General features: G+C 31.5%; 1 protein-coding gene across 2 annotated transcripts in view; it reads left to right on the forward strand.

Moving 5' to 3' along the window:
* The window catches only part of LOC147068592 (four and a half LIM domains protein 2-like), a 240,118-nt gene that overhangs the window by 189,193 nt on the left and 28,869 nt on the right, over nucleotides 1-22,056 (forward strand). For both annotated transcript variants that reach the window (XM_085952072.1, XM_085952073.1), the window contains one exon: nucleotides 3,887-4,061. In XM_085952072.1, coding sequence (XP_085808198.1) covers nucleotides 3,887-4,061 — 175 coding nt within the window. The remainder of the gene's footprint in view (nucleotides 1-3,886; nucleotides 4,062-22,056) is intronic.

Raw genomic sequence — 22,056 nt, forward strand, 5'->3', positions numbered from 1 at the left:
TTATTATGCCGGTCGTATGCCTGGGGGAGGGGGCTAAAATTAAACATTCTGTCAGTCTATTTGCACGTATGAAGTAATTTTTATATGGTTTAATTTGTTTGAATTTATCATTATTTTTTATCCGTATTGAAAAAATATATAAAAGAAAATAGTTACCAGGTTGTGGCATATCTATCGTAGTAGATAATCAATATTTTATTATCACTTTAAGTTTATCAACTAGTTTATAGACACCATCAAAAATATAAAATATATATATTCATACAGACTAACTTAATTACTGGCGGCACTATATACCTAATTCTTACAATAATTATAATATACATAAATGCAATGAAAAATCATTACCTAGTGTAGATATATCAAATTATTTGATTTTTTCTTTCTAATTAACATTATATATGCATATGTACTATGAAGTAGTGTTCACATTAAGTTGTAAAGTTACTGAAAATTTACAAACTAAAAAAGTTGAATAATATATGTTTTTTAAAAGTAATATGTGTATTCTTAAAAGGTTTTGTTTTAACCCACACTATGTTTATGAGATATATTTTTGAATTTAAGGATAAGCTTTCCATATACCTACTTTCAACGCGCCCAGGTGGCGCCGCCATTAGATTTTTTAGTAATTTGGATAATTCTCCCACATTTTGTTTACAATGAGAGGCTATTTTTCGTTTTGATCTATGTTTTGTTAACTTCCCACTACCTATTATATTCGGCCATGTTCAAAATGCTTTAACGCCTATTCATAATTTAATATAAAAAATACAGGTACTATTTTCTTCAAAAATCTAAACAAAACGTATTTCTGCTATATCTAGCTTAAAAAAAATATGTTATAATTTTATTGCGCGTTTGTTTCAAATCCACTTATTTCCATGTATGTAGTTTAGGATTACGCAATGCCATCGATTACATTGATTATGATATAAACAACAATAGTCTCGAAGATTACAACATATTATTCGTATTATATTTTCAATTATTAATCTGCGTGTAACAACGCAAATAAATAATTTTTGTTTTTTAATAGAAGTACTACTTTTCACTATATTAAATCATTACAGCATCTTTAAAGAATTAATTATGCAATAAGTGTCAGATGAAAATAGTCTGATGGCTCACTTAGACGAAAAAAAACATCCTAAGATGTTTGATAGCAAAAGCTTTCCAAACTTTCATGGTCACCGATCCACAATTAGAATTAGATGTCAGACAGCTGCAATGAAATGTCTTCATACAAAGCTTCCTTTCATCTCTTCACGTTGTGTTGTCCCTGCCTATTTCTTGTTTCGAGCGTGCCTACACGGCGTTAACTCTGACAGCACCTGTTTGACATGTCGATGACATTCATAAATTAATGTCAAGACTCGTGTCATCGTTTTCAAAATTACCTTTTTTTAAATCTCCGCCAAAATATGTTTCAAATAATGATATGCTTCATTTATTATGAATTAGGGTTTTGCAGTATTTTGAATGCCAATTTTCTGTATTCATTAAACATCTTTATACGATTAACACTGTAGTGTCCATGAGTGAGTTAATGTAGATGTATTTAAAGCATATTATTATGTATATTAATAATATACATATGTTCAAATATATATATAAAAAAAAACATTGCTCAAATATAGTCAAAACACCACACACGTTTAAATATTAATATATATATATATAAACGTAACTAAAACCGTGTTCTACAATTTAATATTTTAATCAATCGTTATTGGTTTAACAACCAAAATATTATTAATACTATCGACCGAAAGTACTTGATGGAATTTGAATTTAAGTTCTAATGGATTTAAGTTTTGTACTGTTCCATTCGAGTCGTTTTTTGCGACCCGGGTTTCGCCTTTCGGCATCTTCAGGCACTGTGTACACTTACCAAAAGGCGAATAAACACTGACAAAAGGCAAATAAACATAAACAGTGTCAGTGTTTATTTTCATTTTGGCGAGCGTACACAGTGACTGAAGATGCCTAAAGGCGAAACCCGGGTCGCAAAAAACGACTCAAATGAAACAGTACAAAACTTAAATCCATTAGAACCAAAATATTGATCGACTAAAATATGCATGTTTTATAATAGAATCAAAAAAAGTTTTAAGAAATAGATAAATTATAATTACTAAAAATGTTCAATATTACTATTATTTCAGTACATATTTGTTTTTTTATTAAAAATACACAAACTTACATACACATAGTGTTAATATATCATTTTCCCGTAATGTCTGATACACCACGTCAAGGCTGCTAAGCTAAAGAACGTATGTGAGAAATTTCAAGCTTACAGGAGAGCAAATTATGAAGGGTTAATTTTTGTTCAGTCATATTATTTTTCACTAATTACCCAGCTAAAACGTAGTCGTAAATTCATAACGAATTAACTCTTGCTGTACTCCTTTTTTGCGTCGTACCCTTAATTCTATCATGTCACTGTTTTTTTATACACTTATTTCAATTCTTATTATCTAGTAGTAAATTTTCTGAATATCTATTCCAAGTCAGTCTGTGTAGCCATTTAATTAATCTCGCAGATGTTTTTCTTACTGAGTTGTATCACGTGGAAATTTGTTATTTGTAAAATGTAATGACTAAGAGTTTTCCAATGTTTTCACTGGACCAAGTGCACCCGGCACCTACAGATCAAATATCCTTAAGTCTCCTCAATCCGCCCACCTTCTGCTAGCTCGCGTGAGGTGTGAGAAAAACATCTCTTCTTTTCATAATATACTATTTCAAAAGTTGAGTCGCTCTTGGATCGAGTCCAATATAAAGTTATATCATTCCTCTCGAGTATTGAAATTTCTTCGCGTCAAAGCTGTGCAATTTAATAGCGTTTAGTGGAACGATTACGGTGTCGATTATTTATATTTTATGACTAGTATATCGTCATCACTTTCTTCTTATGCAAGAGGGCAAAATCACTGTTTATAATAATATAAGAGTTCGTGATATATTTTTAATATCATATTGCTTTTTTTGGTTTTCAAAAACTAGTTTTTGGGGCCAAAGTTCATGACAATATATTTAGAAAAAACTTCAACATATAATAATTTAATATAATATATTATATCTTGCGTTTGGATAATACGACATCTTCATAATATAACACTTTTTTAAAAATTAATTATATATACATATTTATATATGTAGGTATATAACGCTGGTATCAATAGATATCTTCAACTATGTTGAAAGCGTAATTATACTTAATATGAATGTTTATTTAGTTTTTTCTTGATATTATGATAAAAAATATAGATAGATTGAACGTCAAAATCTTTTATATTTATTCTCAGTCTGCCAATCTATGAATTTAGTCACAATTATTATACTTAACTAATATCTCATTATTCAATGTATTCTTTAGGCCAGTGATTTCCAACCTAAGTTTTGCGAGACACTGGGGTACTACAACCACATATTCTTGTCGTAATAATTTTAACAAATATCGAAAAAGTACGCCTTGCCATATTTATGTAAAATATAAAATCTATATTACATATTAGCCTTGCCATATTTATGTAAAATATAAAATCTATATTACATATTATAATGTCTTTATTAGTAAAATAATGACGCATTTTAAAAGCTTGGTTAGATATTCTCGTTTCACTGGAGAGGAAAAGATTATTGGCTGAATAGAAGTGGGTGATAATTTTATTCGAAAGTATTTCTACTACTCGACACGACGTGAAGTAGGAGTGCCCAAGATTTTGAAAAATGTTTAAATGGTTTCTCCGAACAAAAAATGTTGGAAATCACTGCCCCATGTCTTCAGATATCTGTTATTCAGTCAAACTCGATATGTTAAATCATATTCTCGAAATATTATGTTATTAAATGTATATGAATTTTGTTTTGATTCCAGGATCTGTCGTACAAAGACAAGCATTGGCACGAAGCCTGCTTCCTGTGCGCCAAGTGTCGCGTATCCCTGGTGGACAAGCAGTTCGGCTCCAAGGTCGACAAGATCTACTGCGGCAACTGCTACGACGCCCAGTTCGCCTCTCGCTGCGATGGCTGCGGAGAAGTCTTCCGTGCTGGTAAGTCTATCATATTCCAGTATCCATCAACTTCGTTTAGAAATGGAAATCCTTCAGTCAAATTATCACCTTCGACGATTAGCGTAAAAAACACTGAAATAACAACTAAATGTATCCAGATTATACTGTAAAACGGCCGAAATAATTTACGTACTTATTTAGATTATATTATTTTAAGTGTCTTTATAATGGATTACCCTTTTATTTTGGAAACATTTATCGTACATGTAGTATACTACAATATCGTATGGTTAATAATTGACTACGTGTAACCTAACTTTATGTTACAAGGTTACAACTGACTGTTCGTCACCAGGATTTTCACTACTTTACAAGATAGTATGAAAACTAAATAAAATTAAAATAATATAGAAAATATTACATATCAAAAAAATGTGTGCATAGCCCTTCTCATTTTGATACTTTAATCTCTTCAATATATTTTTCATGCAGTTCTGATGTTTCCCTGTGAAATAGTGAACATGTTGGTAATGTGATATACTTATTATAAAATGAATAATTTCATTGAAAATATATTATGAATTTCTTGTTACAATTATATTTTAATTACCATGAGTTTATTCACCCACTAGACCAACCTGTAAATTAATTCCATCTGAAAATATTTTAGCAGCTAAAACAACAACGTAATTATAATTACCTGTTTGTTTAACTTACAGAAAAACTTTCAAGAATATGTAATTATTAATGCATTAAAACCGCAATATTTGTGTGTACATTTCCACGAAATAAAAACGTCATTCGCGATATACTAGTTTATTAAATCATTCTTGATTTTTTTATTCAAATTTATATGCTATGGTGTCTACACGTCTGCAGTCAGATAATTTAAGTGTTCATTTTATTCAAATTACAAAATGACTCATAATTATGCCCATTATAATATTATTTGAATGGGATTTGTCTTTTTTTATTTTATTTTAGTAATAGCTACTGTAACCACATCGATACCTATCTGCCTTCCCATCGGCAGATAGCTACTAAGCGTGGTTAATTGGAGTTTAGGTCAATTTAATAATAAAAGGAAAGATGACAGAATGAATGTAAATTAGATCGGAAATAGTAGAACCACGGCGGTCATGGCCCCACATCCAGAAGCGGTCCCCCAGGCCTGGATCTTTGGCGACCCCCCTACCTATCGCTAAGGTTAAAGGCAGTCTGTCACTCTTCAATGGCTTTTTCAAATGATGTTCGAGGTCAAATAGAATTACATGTATTTTTAGCGATTATTATTAGCAACATATCGAATTATGGAGGACCAAAAATTGCATCGCACAACTATGCATTTTAAAATGGTAACAACACTAACAACCCCGAAGAAAAATAGCGCCGCAGGTGACTTTTTTACTATTAGAGCAAATTTAAGATGTGTGTTTATCTCATTTATCTGGTCGACTCGCCACGCCTGACTCCCTAGGATAGAGAATATCGTCATCATGTTAGTCCAACAGTGATGCCAACCGTACTATAATTATAGTACAATACTATAATTTTCATTCTGCGAAAAATGGAAAATACTATAATTTTACGCCAAATATACCAAAATACTATAATTTTAAAGGGTTGAAGACGAAAAATGTTCCTGTACTATATATTTTTCAGAAATACTATAGTTTTTACGCCTTTGTACTATAATCAGCCTAGAAAAAGATGGCAACACTGTAGTACAATGATATATAGGCCATTTTTAATATCTCGTTCTGTTTACAGCGCTTTGAATAATTTTAAAATCTAACAGGATTATTATATTTCAAAAACTGATTGCCCAGCACATCAATGGATTCGTTGATAATATCTTTAATACGTTCATGCCTGTAATCTAAGTAGCTTCTTATTATCCAATCATTTTTGGCTGGATGTCGGCTTTGGGGGTTTTGGCCTTTGAGATTTGAGCTTTTGGGATTTAGAATTTCGGCCTTCCGGATTTCGAACCTAACCAATGTCGGGTTTTACTTATTAAATGTAATAACTACAGTGAAATTTAAATCAATATACTTAATATTAAACAAATATTCTTTAAAATGAAATTGAAAAACTGAAACATTTATTGTCGTTTAATTGGCAATAAATCAAAGTAAATTCCTGAGTCCATTTTCGGAAAGAATAACCCACATTCCATAAAAGAAAATCCATCACATGAACCAAATGAAGTTGTTTACGCTTTTTCGTATAAATTGTGTTCTAGGTTAAATTTGTACTGAAACTATTATGTCATATAATATTTGCAATTTATTTATTCACACAAACCAGTGAGACTTCTTATTTATACTCGATTTGATATTGACCTAGTGCATTTTTATACCATACACAACTTTATAATTATAATTCATACTTATTTAGCACATATTATAATGAATTTATCACAGTTTATTATAATAAATGAATGCTATATGCGGTTATAAAACACAATATAATATGTATAAGTAATCCTAATTATCAGAATCGGTTTCATTCATTTCAATATGACATTGTCAACTGGTTTTAAAAATATCTAAACTAATGACTCCCCATGTGCCACCTTCAACCAATCGCATTATCCCGTACAGCCTGGTTTTTTTATAGTGATTTTTATTAATTCGCATGTGTACGGCGTTAACTATATATTATTACGTCTATACGATTACAGAAACAATAATTTCATATTATTTAAAAGTATCGTTAGTTCTCATATCTATCAATGCAGATTTTAAATAATCACTTAGTATCGACTCTTCGCCACTGAATTTGACATAGCTATTATTGATTAATTTAATAAAACGTATTTTTTAGTAGTTATTCCACTTTTAATAAATAAATTTGGACTGGTTTCATCCGCCTCAGAGGAATATTTTCAACTGAATAATATTTATTTTATAAAACAGGTATTTACCAAAACAAATTCAAAAGGCGACATAAATAATCTACCAATACATTGCATCATCCGTCCAATAATACTTTGTCAATGACAATTAAATCAAAATTAATGAAATTGGAAATTAATATTTCATACTACATCATTAAGGACACTAAACTAAACAATATAATTATGCAAAATAAAACAAACAAAACGTAGATATGTTTAACTAGTTCGTATATTTTGTTCTCTTAACCAGTCTTACAATCTTGATAAAATATTTATTTGCTGGAACTAACTGAAAATTCTCGAAAAATATGTCGTAGTTGATGAGTTTTTAACCGATCCCCTTGACTTCATATTACACGAGCCGCGATCTTTTAACTGAGTAGTTAATTACATATTATGCAGAATGTAAAACTTTGAAATTCTGCGGCAAATATTCGACAAATGCGGGCAGACGTATTACCCTAAATTGTTGAAACTTTTCCGAGGCCTTTTCAATATATGAAATTAAAACCGCTAGATTTTTATGCACGATAGCCTAGCGCTCATTTTTAACGACTATTTTATGTTGAAAATATGAACATTTAATACCAACTGCAGGCAACCTTGGCATAAGCACTTATCTATAATCTTATATAATGCATTTTCATGAAAATTGTGTTATCGAATTTATCCGCTGACCCATAGAATTTAATATTTATGTTTCTAAACACTGTCAGCATTTATTTAATCTACAAATTAAGTACGTAACCGTATCTAGTTTCTAATATTTAACCTGCAAAAAATCTGAATTCTAATAACTCACAAAAAATATTTTCTCTGTTTGTTTACTATGTTACCTATTATTCAAAAACTACTTAATGATTCAATATGCACAGTATATAAAGTATATTGGTATTATCAATTTAATAGAGTTCCGTTTCGGTGTCTCGAAATGTTGAGAAGTTACAAAATAAAATTTCTTGATAATGCCCCCAATGACACAATTCATAACAGTTAATTAAATTGGTCAGTTAGCAACGGTGGACTGATGAGGTGGGGTGCATATAGAGAAGCGCGTCATCGTTTGTTTAATTGATTTGAAAAAATAAATCGAATCAACCTATTTTCTTCTTTCTCTAATATCTGTCCACTTTTAATTGTTCACGTGGACCAAATCACGGGCTTTGGATATTAATCATTATTAGTAATATTAACATCATTGTTTTATTTCCATTGTTTATCTGAAGTTATTATATTATCATCAACACAGCACAAGCTAGATAAGTACTAGTAAAATTGTTTCGGATTTTTAGGTACTTATTACTTATTACAAATCGAATAGCTACATATATTATGTTTCAGTCACCTTCGTCTAAAAATGGCTTTATCATTTTCAATTTAGAAATACATCGATCTAGATGATAAATCTTTCTAATTAAAATAAAACTAAAATCAATTTAGATGTCCTTAGTTGAAAATAGCTATATCGAAGTATAAAGAATATAAAATCAATATCAAGCCTCGTTACGAGATTCTGCCTGAATATTCATCAAAAACCACTTTGACATTGCCTACACATAATATATTGTGTTGAAAAGAATGATTAATCAAAAGAGTTTCAATCATTGTATTTACACCTACCTGCGTATATATATATATGTAATAAAAGCACATTCGCATATACAAGTACGTATTGGAGTGAATTGGATTTATATAAGAAACTAATTTAATTTAATTAGTAAAGCAGCAAATAAATTATGTAAATCATGCATATAAACATAGTTCCGTGTCCTTTACTTCAATGTAAAAAATATAAGCGGTGAGTAGTTATCTACAATCATATAATTATAATGGAAGATTTTCATACAAATTAGTATCACTTTTGAAACTTCTGAGAACAATATAATTACGCTCCAATTTTGTGCATTATTACCATAATGCAAATAATATTTGATTTATCTTCTCATTTTATCATCAATTTTAGTAATAATATACATATCTGACAGCAATTTCATAAGGTTCGATTTCATTTATAACATAAAGTTCTAGTTTCACGCAAACTTGTGGTTGTGGTTATACTCCAGCGTCAGTAAACTATTTTCATATTAATAGTATGTCCGATATATTATATTATAACATTTATAACACTACCTAGCGACGTTACCTATATCGTGTATCTCGTGGATAATTAATAAACTCAACAATGATTCTAAAGTAATATAAATGTAATTTTTTTCGAGTTGTTGACACTAAAAAAATATGTAGTTGTATAGTGATAACACTGATAACACTGATAACATTGATAACTCTCTAGCGATATATATTTATGGTTGTAATATACTTTTACGATAACCAATAAATAATTACCTGTTTGTTTAAAAAAAATATATTAAATGTATTTAAACTTGTGTACATATTACATCAAACCTACCAACACCAATGCAAAATCACATCGTCAGCAATGTAGAGGTACCACTCCAGCTTCAATACTTACTAGCATATACTTATCAGGTCGGTAATTTTCATTAAAAAAAAATCTTACAGAAAGGGCATACAATACTCAATTCGAAAGGAAATGTCTAAAGGAGACAGATTTTACCCCCACTTTTATATATTATCTTATACGCATATCGGGTATGTATGCAGCATATTTCGTTGAATGTCTTTGTGGGAGAGTTGGGCATCTTGGAAGCTCTACCTTGTGGTCATGGCCCCCACATCCTAAAACGGGCCCCCCTACCTATCGCTAAGTTTAATGGCATGTGTGACGCACAACAGAAGCGTTTTCAAAATTGTGTTAGATGTAAAAATAAGGGCATTCGGTTTATTTTTAGGGATTTTTGTAGTTTTAATACATCTACTTGAATTATGTAGTTGTCAAGTATCAACACAAAACAATCAAAATGCATCTAACGACCTCGTTTTTTAAATGTAAAATTCTATGTCGTGAAATAGCGCTGCAGGCGACTTTTTTACCTAATATTAGAGCAAATTTGTGATGTGTGTTTATCTTAAATATCTTATTGACCCGCCACGCCGGGCCACTAGGCTAGAGCCTTGTCAGCCCCCCCCCCCCTTGTAGGGGCCATGCTTGTGGTATATCACCAGATGGGAACTCCTTTCCCAATTATGCCGACATACTATTATCATAGCTATTATGGCTATCATAATCATAGAGATTTCTGACAATATTGACAATGTCTTAAGAGAACACAATTTTCCATTAAACGTCTAATAAACATCTAATATTATTGGAATCGTAAATTATGATAAAGAATATCTTTTATTATCTACTATAAAAGCCTAATTCGGGTGACTTATATTGTAATAAAAAATGTCTAAATATTTGCATTCACTTATTCAATTATAAAGCAATTATGCGTGGCGTTATTGGGAATATTTAAATAAAATTAGCTTGTATTTTTTATATTTCTTCATTAATGGCGTCCATAATAAAGCTACAAGCACTATAATCATTTAAATATCGGTGATTTCACGCCATTTTGATTTTTAACAAAATTCCATGACTCAATATTTTTGCTGTTGTGTATAATTTTACCTTAATATTATGTTATTATACTTTACATGAAACACACACCAGTATTCTGACAAACGTGATTATTTACACATTTATTGGATTTGCAATGTGTTTAATCCCACACTTAAACTTAATGGCTACGTTTAAAATGAATTTATTTTATTATCGATTTGAAGTAAAATATATATTTTTATTGTATTATATTAAATTTATTAAAATGTAAATTAGCTTTCATTCATTTTTTTGTCTTTAATTGCGAAATAGTAGCTGTGCCTACTTTCCATATTCATAATAAACAAATTAATTTTGACACCTACATATTATATAAATTAAAAATTAAACATTTATTACAATTTATGTTTGATACAATATGCTAAAGCGATGATGATAATAATGAACCCAATTTTATATTAATAATTTTTGATAGACTGCACAGGTTTCCAGTGGAGTGCTCAAAAAGTTATGTTTAGACAGGTTTCTAAATTTTGGTTCATCAAAATACTTCATATCTACTCAAATTTACTTATCTTCTGACGTGTGTCCGGAAATGTGTACGTATGCAATTCGCCGCATCACACTTCACCGTAAAATGTTGTATCGGAAATATTGTCATTGAAACTTGTCTGTTTACAGGAAGCCAGCAGCAAACAAATTTTGAAAACTGCTGATAAAATTAAGTTAGGTTAGGTTAGGATCAAATAAAATTGGAACTTTACTGTCTGCAATGCTCCACGAATACGCGTTTTTTTCGTCGATAAGAAAGCTTACGGTGAACTGTGCTACGGTGGAATTTAATACGTACAATTTACATGTAGTCTAAACATAAAAGGTACAAATATGTTTTATAGTTTCTTTCTTTAAAAATTAATGCAAAATATTATCATTTTAATGTATGATTTATGCATGTACTCGTACATAATAATATAATTGCAATAGTTTTATCAAAGAAAAAATAACTTAACTATAAATCTAATACACTGTATTATAGTATATGTAATAGTAATGGAATAGTCTTTGACATCATATCACCATATTGTTTCTATTTTTCATTAATATCATAAAAATATGATAATTATTACCTGCGACAGGTGAGTGGTCTTCTGTCCGCGATAAGAACAGGTAATTTATGAGTCAACTCCTTGACACGTTCTCAAAGTAGGCGGATAACAATATTAGTCACAGAATAATAAACGGGTAATGAAAAAAAATCTAGCCATGTTGGTGATATATTCAAATATTGGCGGGAATTTGACAAAACATTGCGAAGAGGAGGCTTCCCACTCGCTGCGTATAATTTCCAAAATCTGACCCCACCTGTGTTGTATTTTTGTCTTCCGGGTTCCATTCTTGTTAAAACATCTTAAATTTTACTGAATATATTCGATTAATATATGAACGCCCATTGACAATTTTTTACTCATCTGTATTTGTAATGGATAGTGTGCGGCTTAAGCGTCGTGGGTCCCAGGTTCGAATCCTGAGTCTGGCAAGTACACATATTGTTTTTCAATTTGTGTATGCGAGTATGGACTTAATAGGTTGAGCAAGTGGCCGACATCCATTTCTCGTAAAAATAAAATCTGTTAATACCTCCACTCTGTGGAGGCCCATATGATCTTACAAGGATCGGACATGGTCAGATCGGACGGTGTTTGTAATGCCTATAGAAACATACCTAATTATTATTCAGATGACATAAAAATCATAAACCAGAAGCCATGAAGAATTTATTTTACAGAATACGCCATAACCTCTACGCCTTTTGAATACGTATTCGAAATGTGCATAATTGACGTTCTGATGATTAAAAGGATTAAACAATATATTATTTCAAATGACATATAATCGCAAAATAAGTTAGGAGCACTTTTCACATCACCACAAAATTTCTTAGTATAGAAAAATATAGGAACTTAACCATTTTATTTCCCAACATTGGAGTAAATCCCATGGACATTGTACATAAAATGTTGTTATTATTTTCATAGCAACCTAATATAATTCGATCGTTTTGAATTTTCTTTTCCTTCTTCAATTGTTATAAGCATAAAGAAATAATATGTATCTATATTTTTTAATGGAAAACTAATAAAAATATCTTTTGAAAATATTATCTCATTTACATAATGTCGAAAACAGTAAAGTTATGTAAAATTAACAATTATTGCATATTGATTTGATGTCAATTTACTCAACTCGGATTCACTTATTTAGTCTTCAGCACCTCAATTATCTATAATTTGATTAACAAAATAGTTATGCAATGATAATATAAATTATATTAAATTCTACAAGTTGTTATATTAGTCGATGGATATTTTGATAGTAACTTCATTATCAAGACTACGAGTGTTACAACCAAAATTGCTATCGATTAATAAAACAATCAGTACAATGTAAATGTAAATTAGATTAATTTGTTATTTTTTACTCACTTATCTAATATTTAATTAAATATACATATATTTAAATAATTTATTATGGACATAATATGTATTACTTATACTTTTTTATCTCTCTTCTGTGATTATTCATTATTGACGATATCGAAAATCATATGACATCAATCAAATATATCTGACACTTCGGCGTTATCTTAGTTTACTCTAAGATGAGGAAGTTATTTGTTTATACATATTATTTTCTTTTGTGTTTTGTGGTTTTTGAAACGTGACCGATAGATTATTATAAAGTATTATTATGTTTAGAATACCTCGTAGGCATGATGCATTCTATTCATTGTTACGACTGAGTATTTGTTTTAAATGCTTTTATTTGTTATGCGCACACTCAGATCTAATTTGAAAATAATAACCATTTAACCACTTTTATATGAGTGGACACGCACATTATAAAAAGGATTTTTTCTCTTTCTTTTGTATACGTTAGGGTTAGGCCCGTTTCAGACGGTACTCCGGTGTCGCGCTCGATATAATATAGGAGGCCTTTGTATTCGAATAAAGGGGCCTTTGTATTATGTTTATGAGCGCCCCAGAGCTAATGAGTCAACGCATAATTTCGCGTTATGAATTAGAACATAAACTGGCTGCGGTAATAAAAACAGATGTATCGGCGGCTTGAGAGTGTAGCGGCCGACGGAAAAGTGTACCGGACACGCGTTGACTCATTAGCTCTGGGGCGTTCATAAACATAATACAAAGGTTCCTTTATTCGAATACAAAGGCCTCCTATATTATATAGAGCGCGACACCGGTGTCCCGTCTGAAACGGGCCTTAGATGCAAAACGAGCAGTAAGTACTAGGCGTAGATTAAATCCAATTTTCATTATGCAATGTTTGAAAAAGCACGTAGATAAATAATAATTGCTTTTAATAATGCCACGGGGAACTTTCTTTGCAGTTTTATCGCAGTATTGAATTATATTTTTACGACGGTTTAAAACGTTTTTTCAATTAGCCTACTCTACAATTGCGACTACATTTTTCCATTACGTCTCTAATTCACGTGATTATTTGAAAAATCAATCAATCCACCGAAGATTATAAAACGTTAATAATATTTCATTAAAAACAGTTTCTATTAAGAGCATCCAAAATATACATTAAGATTTATACTTGTGTTATTTAGTTATACTAAAAGAACAACCATTACGAATGAGAAGATTAATTCTAAACCCTTTCGCATGGTAAATTCGTTTGTAGTAAACTTTACACTATTATCGTCCGGTTTACTTCATTTAGACTATTATAACACCATTTGTGATTCATTCAAATAGTCAAGATCATAATTTATTAAAGTCTGTTATGAATGGATTGCTACATATATTGACTATTTTGAACATTAAACATCGTTAACTTGTACCTGAACCAAACAGTTTAGAATTTTAGATGATTATGCAAATTGCAAATAAATGACTATTGGGAGACAGTAAATTTTTGTCATATAACTATAGTTGAATACGTCGAACCATCGTTATTTACAATATTTAAAAATTAATCCTCAAATTTATTTGAACTGAAAGGGTCAAAAACGTTAAAGTTCTCAAAATAATGGGAAATGACAGAGAAGCCTTGCGTAGTATCCACACCATAAAACTGTAGTTCCACGGCCACATTATGAGACGACAAAAGTACAGGATGCTGCAGTTTGTTATCCAAAGTAATATAAATGGTAAACGTAGCAAACGATGACGCCGCATTTCGTGGCTTCAGAACGTCTATGATCGGTATAAGTGCAGCTCTACCGAGTTGTTTCGGGTAGCAGACGATAGAGCAAAGATCGCTCTGATGGTAGCCGGCCATTAGGGGATGGCTCGATAAGAATCAATATATGAATGGTTCTATAAATTCATTTTTCTGTGGCTACAGAATCAACCCCACTAAAAACTTTGCATAGTTACCAACTAGTGTTGTGGTACAAAATGACTTAATCTTGTTTATAGTCCAAACTACATTTAGTTTCTCGATACCTGCTTGATCTTTTTATAGTAAAAAATGTTTTTGAAAATCCTCCATTTTAATAGTATTTTACGTAATAGTTGTTTATTGATATTCTGTTATCAAAAACGTGCAATTTTTAAATTTTGGTCTTCAATAAGACCGTCGTCGATGACTTGAAGTCTATTTTGTGGACAGTTGTAGAGTAACGGGTATTGGATACATTTTTGCACGGAGCATATAACATTGTCACGTAAGGCTGTGATTTTTTTCTGATAAATTACGACCGAGGGCGAATGAATAAAATAAAATGAAACCAACTATTGTTTATTTCACTGTTTCGATTCATACGGCCTTTGCTTCGGCTAGGTTAGTTTTTGTTTATTAGACTCGCGCTCTCGCAGGGAAGTGCTCAATCAGGGGGTTAAAAATAACCCTATAATTCATCAAAATTCTAGCCTCTTTCGATAGTGTAATATCGGTGGTACGATTCATTATTTTTGACGTGAATGTCAAATTTGACGTTTCGTTTATTTTTTAATTCCGTTACATGACTGTATTTACACAAAGCATTAACAGATATTGCCTCCAAGGTTGTTGAAGAAAAGGTTACTTAGCCGATATAATATCTCGATTGGGTTACACAGAATGCTTTGCAATATAAATAGTTTTTAAATTAAATAAGTAGGTTATATAGAAGTGATGTAGATTAAATTGATCTTTTAATACATAATATTCTTGGAATATTGTAAATTATATACCTGATTCATTTTCATATCAATAAATTATTTAGATATTTGTATATTCTCTCTCTCTCTCTTTCACCCTGTCACGACCCAGCATTGGGGCATAGGGCAAGCACAAATTCGCGCTACTTCCATCGATCCATCGCCAACTCTTGCGCCTCCCGCCATTCCAGACATACAGTGCGAAAATATATTCAGTGTGTTATATTAAAATTAGTAATGTCTTCTCATTGCTGAGTATTTATAGGGACCTCTATTAACGGGAATGACTCCATTTTCCCGGACAACTCCCCGCAATTTCCATTTGCACCACGCAGCTCTGATGTTCCATAGGTAGAGACAAACCCGTGACGTCTTTCACCTGGTCTCTACAGCTACTTCGATTACTTCTACACCGTTTTTGTCTTTCGACGTTTATGGAAAATTTAGCCGTAAAAACCGTATACCCATTTACCCGTGACATCAAGAACCTATTCCGTATATGCAAGTTCTTTGGGATAAATGCGTTTATGAGTTTGGATATTCCTCTCAAATATACATGTCAAATAAAATGTCCAACCTTTGACTTTCTCTTGTGTCTTCAGTATCCGTAAATGTATATTGATCATAGTAGGCGTCCTTGGTATAAATAATATAATATTATTTATTTTCATTTTTCAAATAATCTGGAATATTAAAAAAATGCTTTGTGTATAATTTCTCCAAGCGTGTCTTATTTGCAATCCGTATAGTAAACATGATATAATTTTCTACATCATTAAGCTTCAAATATAAAGAAATGTTGTGTTTTCCCAGTTTTATAGTGCGGTGATTGAGAGGTGGCACGAGCCGCTAGACACGATTAATACTTTTTCGAACGTTTATAATGCGTTTTTTACCCTGACGATACGTGAACCGATGCATCGCGGGCACGCCACTGATTCTATCGCATGCTAACTTCCAAACTTAAATCAACTGTTTGATCCAAATTCGAGGCACGCGATCTCTTGTTTCTCATTCTGGTGACCCTCAACAGATGGTGGAATTTAAATTGTTAAAAAAATCGATTATTGATAGCAGCGATGCACCGGGTAATCAGTAATCACCTGTATTTGCCACACAGTAATGGGTACACGTTATTTTCGTTCGAAAACTGACACATTCTAGGTGTTTTAATTATCTAATATAGACACGAAAATAATATAAAGAAGATCAAATATAATTATTATCGAAAATAAGATGTCAAAATTAACATTTTTACTTGATACTTTAAATCACTGACTTGATGATAATAGATGCAAATTATATTGCAAAAACACGTTTCTTTATTTAATATAACACTATTGTGCTAACGTTTTCACTTTAACATTATTTTGTACCAGTTTTGATTCAACGTCTCAGTATGCTCCAGCCTCGGAACATAAAACAAAATGCTCACTCGCTCCGTTTCTATCGGTCCAGCGCCTCGTTTCGCGTATCTTGTTATAATCTGTGATGTCATAAGGGCGTGGAGTGACGCTTTATCTTTATACATTGATACTAAATTCATATGCTCTTCCGGGTATTTCCGGGAATGTACCTCATGGCCCCCACATCCTGAAGCGGGCTCCCAGGCTAGGATCTTTGGCGGGGCCCCCTACATATCGCTAAGGATAAAGGCAGTGTGACACCCTACAGTAAAGTTATCCAAATGGTGTACGCGGTAAAACTAATGTGTATAATATATTTTAGTGTTTTTTTTTGTAGGTATATTTTAATATATACCTATCCATTTTAATTATGGTGTTGTCGAGTATTGATACACAATTAAAATTGTATCGTAAAACGACATAATTTTAAATGATAATAATATTGGAACGAAAATAGCGACGCAGGGGACTTTTTTACTGTTAATGCAAATTTGTGATGTGTGTCTATCTCACTTATCTGGTCGGCTCGCCTCGCCTCGCCCCTCCTGAGCCCCGGCCCCAGGCTGGAGCCCTGTCAGCCCACCCCCTTCTGTGGGCCATGATGTACCTACAACGATTCCTTCTGATTGCCACTAATGTACTCATTGTCCGATTGTCCGATATCTGAAATTTTCTTAGTAACCCTTTTATCTCACTTATCTAGTCGGCTCGCCTCGCCGGGCCCCTCCTGAGCCCGGGCCCCCAGGCTAGAGCCCTGTCAGCCCCCCCCCCCCCCCCTTGTGTGGGCCATGATGTACCTACAACGATTCCTTCTGATTGCCACTAACGTACTCATTGTCCGATATTATCTTAAATGTTCTTAGTAACCCTATGCATCATTAATAATTCACAGAATATAGTTCTTACCTCGTCTATAACAAAGTATACCTCACGTTTTCCGTGCTTATTCATAATCAGGACATTCATCCTTTGAACATGTCTTAACGAGAGTCTGGTAGCAAAAACAAATGATCACCCGTATGACCTACAGGTGCCCTATGATTAAAATGCAATTTTTATACGACTAACAGTGAATTGATTCTTCAGTTACTGATGAATTAAAGATTATATAATACTTCCAAAGTCAAGAAGGCAGGCTAACTTGAGTGACATCGCGTCTTTCTGATCAGATACAAAATACAAAAAAAGAATCGCTCGTAAGCTTCGATTTATGCACCTGAATGTTCAGATAAGCTTTTTAGAAGGAGATAGAAATTGCCTTAGCCGTTGCCTCTTTATGTAGCAACAATTAATTGATTTGACCTTTCGCATAGAAGAGCTTTGGACGTGAATAATGATCAATTATTTTCTACCTGCCAATCGCACAGGTAAACGTATATTAATAAAGATTTTTTCACTTGACAATACATTTTTGTACAACCTAGAAAATATTGGAATTTATTTGAATTCGATATTATTATAGAACCACAAAACTCCATCGAATACTTTTCACAAACTCTTCAAAACAAACAGTCAATTCAGGTTTATTATAGAAAATAGTATTTTTTTAACCTAAAATTGTGTTTCAAATATTTATCTATTTTAATTGAATCATTATCATTAATAAAATTATTATCTGCATTTATATTAATATGTTGATAAAAATGTTATTGTTATTAAGTATATTTAATTTTAGCGATTTTAATATGTAGCGTGACATGAAACAAATTCCTGATCCTCAGTGTGCCGTCCAGTAAAAAAGTTTGGCAAACACTAATATAGAGTATAGACAATCCAAACTGCAATTATTTTTATATTTTAAATGGCAAAATATGACATTTAGATATAAGATTATATAATGTTATCAAATATATTGTTGAATAATAATTAGATATCTGAATACACATAATATAATGCACCGCGAAAGTTTCTGATATTTAAATCGGCTTGTGTTATTAATATGTATTTCGAAATCAGTAGGCTAATCGTAGCACCTGTATTTAAAAACAGGTGCCGTGATAAAAAAAAAAAAATACAATCATATGATTGAGTTCATCGTCACGAATAGGTAGATGTAGATGCATATTATTTGTAATTGATTGGTAATGCATAACTCAGTGTGTGTATATTTACTTTCTGATAAGTGATAATAATCAAACTATCGGGCAAGATAATTCTACAGTACGTGCATTTCTTAGGAAAAATGTGTTACTTACAATATTTTAAATTCAGGAATTAGATATATTGGCAAGTATACATATTATTATATATGTACATATAACGTAAATAATTTGGAACACATGTGAATATAATTATTAGAAAAGAAATGATAAAAATATTTGTACCGATTGGGACTTGAAGCTTACCAGAAAGCAAGGCAGTAGGAATTTTCGCATTTTATCAATAAAATTTTTGGCGACCTACTTATTACATTTTCGATGCAGGCTACTGCGATATACTGAATTATGATAAGTAGGTTTTGGAGCTGTAGTATGTTTGGGTGACGTTGAAATGCGGTCGCCAAAAGCTACATCGATGTAGAGGCGAAAATTGCCTTGCTTTCTGCTAAGTAGGATTTGGCAAGACGCATTCAGGCACAGTGCTTTTAATTAACTGTATTAATATAAATCTGTTGTCGACTCAGTACCTAATAAATAAGTTTAGTAGGTACCATTTAAAGTAATTTTCATAATCAAATATATTTAGGTCAAAATTATGTATGATCATGCCGATGGTAATCCAACGTATAATTTCATTATATGATAAATATTTTTTTTCAGTGGGTGTTCTGTCCTAGACATCTTGTCTGTTGTGTAAACATTTTAAGTAGATACAGCGTGTATTTTCAATGGAAATTAATCATCGAGTCCGTGTCAATCACGTCCAATTGAAGATAAATAATTCTTTATCCAAATATACACGGAGGCTTACTTTGCGAAAAATAAAAACCAGTATATGGGCATCCCACGGCGAACAATATAATATTGTAGGGGACCAACATTACTAAGTGTATACGCGCTCGTTCAGTCTATCGCAGCCTGTTGGCACGGCAAGTCGAACTAAGCCGGCATAATTCATTTAATCACTTATTTGGAAATAAAATTTGACGTTTAGTATAACTTTGAGAAACGAGATAAAAGTGACAAACCACTACAGTAATTAAAAAATAATATTTTTTATTCCAAAGTTTATTTTTTCCCGCGCTGTTTTGTTGCATATTTGTTTGTGTTTTTTTATGATTTTTTTTAAATTATAAAATAAAAGTGTAAAGGGGTATTTTGTCCCTTGAGTGCGCGTAAATCAGTCAAGATTCAAAGCCCACGCAGAAACACCAAGATGTCTGCGGATGTCTTGAGCAACGATTTGAAGTCACGTCTTCACCTGACGAGCAAGACGGTGGGGGAGGACCGCATCAGGAAAGCGCGGGAAAGCAATGAGGACGTCGCCATCTTGTCTATGTTTCTCCCCAATGCGACTGCAGAGGGGGAGAATAAAGCTTTCAGTTGCGCCATGAAGGATGACTGTCTGATGGGAGACCATAAAAAAACCGCCGCAGGTTGTCAACATTTTTAATATCACGGTCTTCCTAAAAACACAATACGAAATAAACTCTAGACTACGTAAAATTTTTCACATTGTATCTTCAGACAATGTTATTTTATTTATAATGCATGCATTATAAATGAACATAATATTTTCTGGTCGAGTTCTCTAAACAATGTACTTTAGTTCTTTCTTGCGTAAATTAGTTTGTATCTATTTTTTTAATATAAAACCTGATTTACTAAAATAGTTAAAGATAAGTAACAGATCTATAAAAATCTTTTACATGCGCGTGTAAATTATTATACTCTTATTTACCTATCGATATATAGGGGGCTTAACATAATTTATGATGCCATTGAGCCTATAAAAAATATATATTTTGAGATATTTATGTGATATTTTGAGGTAATTATATCTAGATTTTTTATTTGTATTTACGATTAAAGGCTTTTTTTATAATGCTTGTATTATAGGTACCTCTACCCACATGTCTAAATAAAATTATATTAACATATTATTATCAAAACATTAAGTATTTTTTTATATTATTTATATAAAAATACTACTCAACGATAGACGTTGATTCACATCTTCCAGAATTAATTATAAAGTTATTCTTTTAAAGTTAATATCGTTGTAAAAATTTGTTTTAATTATTTAAGTATAGAAACTATTTTTTCGGAATTTAGACTTGATCAATAATTATTTCTACATCGGGGTCTTTCTAGTGTTAACCGAGTCATCATTGACGATTAACAACTGCAACAGTTTAATTTAGATTTTCGGAATTTAACTATTCAAAACACGTTAAAACCTCAGCAATAAAAGCAAATAGATGTCACATGGCACCGTGGGAGCCTTAAAATCATTCAAAAAAAACTACCTACTCGAGCATATTTTCACTCCTATATTATTATTTATTATGTCATTCGCATACATTTAAACCATATCCGTTTAATCGGTGGTGTTCTTCCATATAATAATTATCCAATTGTTGAATCAAATAATAATAACCAGGTATTCATTTGACTTACTTTAGCAATGTCATAATAACAATACGTGATTACGTGTGCAGACTTTTCCGTGGGCCTATGCCCCCTGTGTGCAAAATTGAATTCGCCGCCCATGCCGAGTTCAAACTTACGCCCCCTGATTATAATGTTAATTTAATTCATTTAAAAAAATATCACTTGACAATAATATTATTATTATTTATAATTATAAGCCAGCTCTTACCATAATATATCGAAGCTTTCATAATATAATTGTAATGTTGTGTTTTCCTACTACTTATAAATCAACCACACTAATTTCCACATTTCAAGTGTTTAACAAACCTGTTAAATACGCCCTCGCAGAGTGTCTCTGGTACTAATGGTGTCGTATTACAAAATAATCAAACGCTTTTATATCGATACGTGAATGCATTTCAAGTCTATTTTAACTGCATTATACATATTAAAATGTTATTTTAAGATACATATCGCCGAATATAAATATCTTTATAAACACCTAACCGTATGTTCTATTAAATATAATGCTATCCTTTTCATAAAAT

This window comes from Rhyacophila brunnea, unplaced genomic scaffold, assembly GCF_057557595.1.
Source record: "Rhyacophila brunnea isolate RB1 unplaced genomic scaffold, BYU_Rbru_1.0 scaffold_3, whole genome shotgun sequence".
Lineage (NCBI taxonomy): Eukaryota > Metazoa > Arthropoda > Insecta > Trichoptera > Rhyacophilidae > Rhyacophila > Rhyacophila brunnea.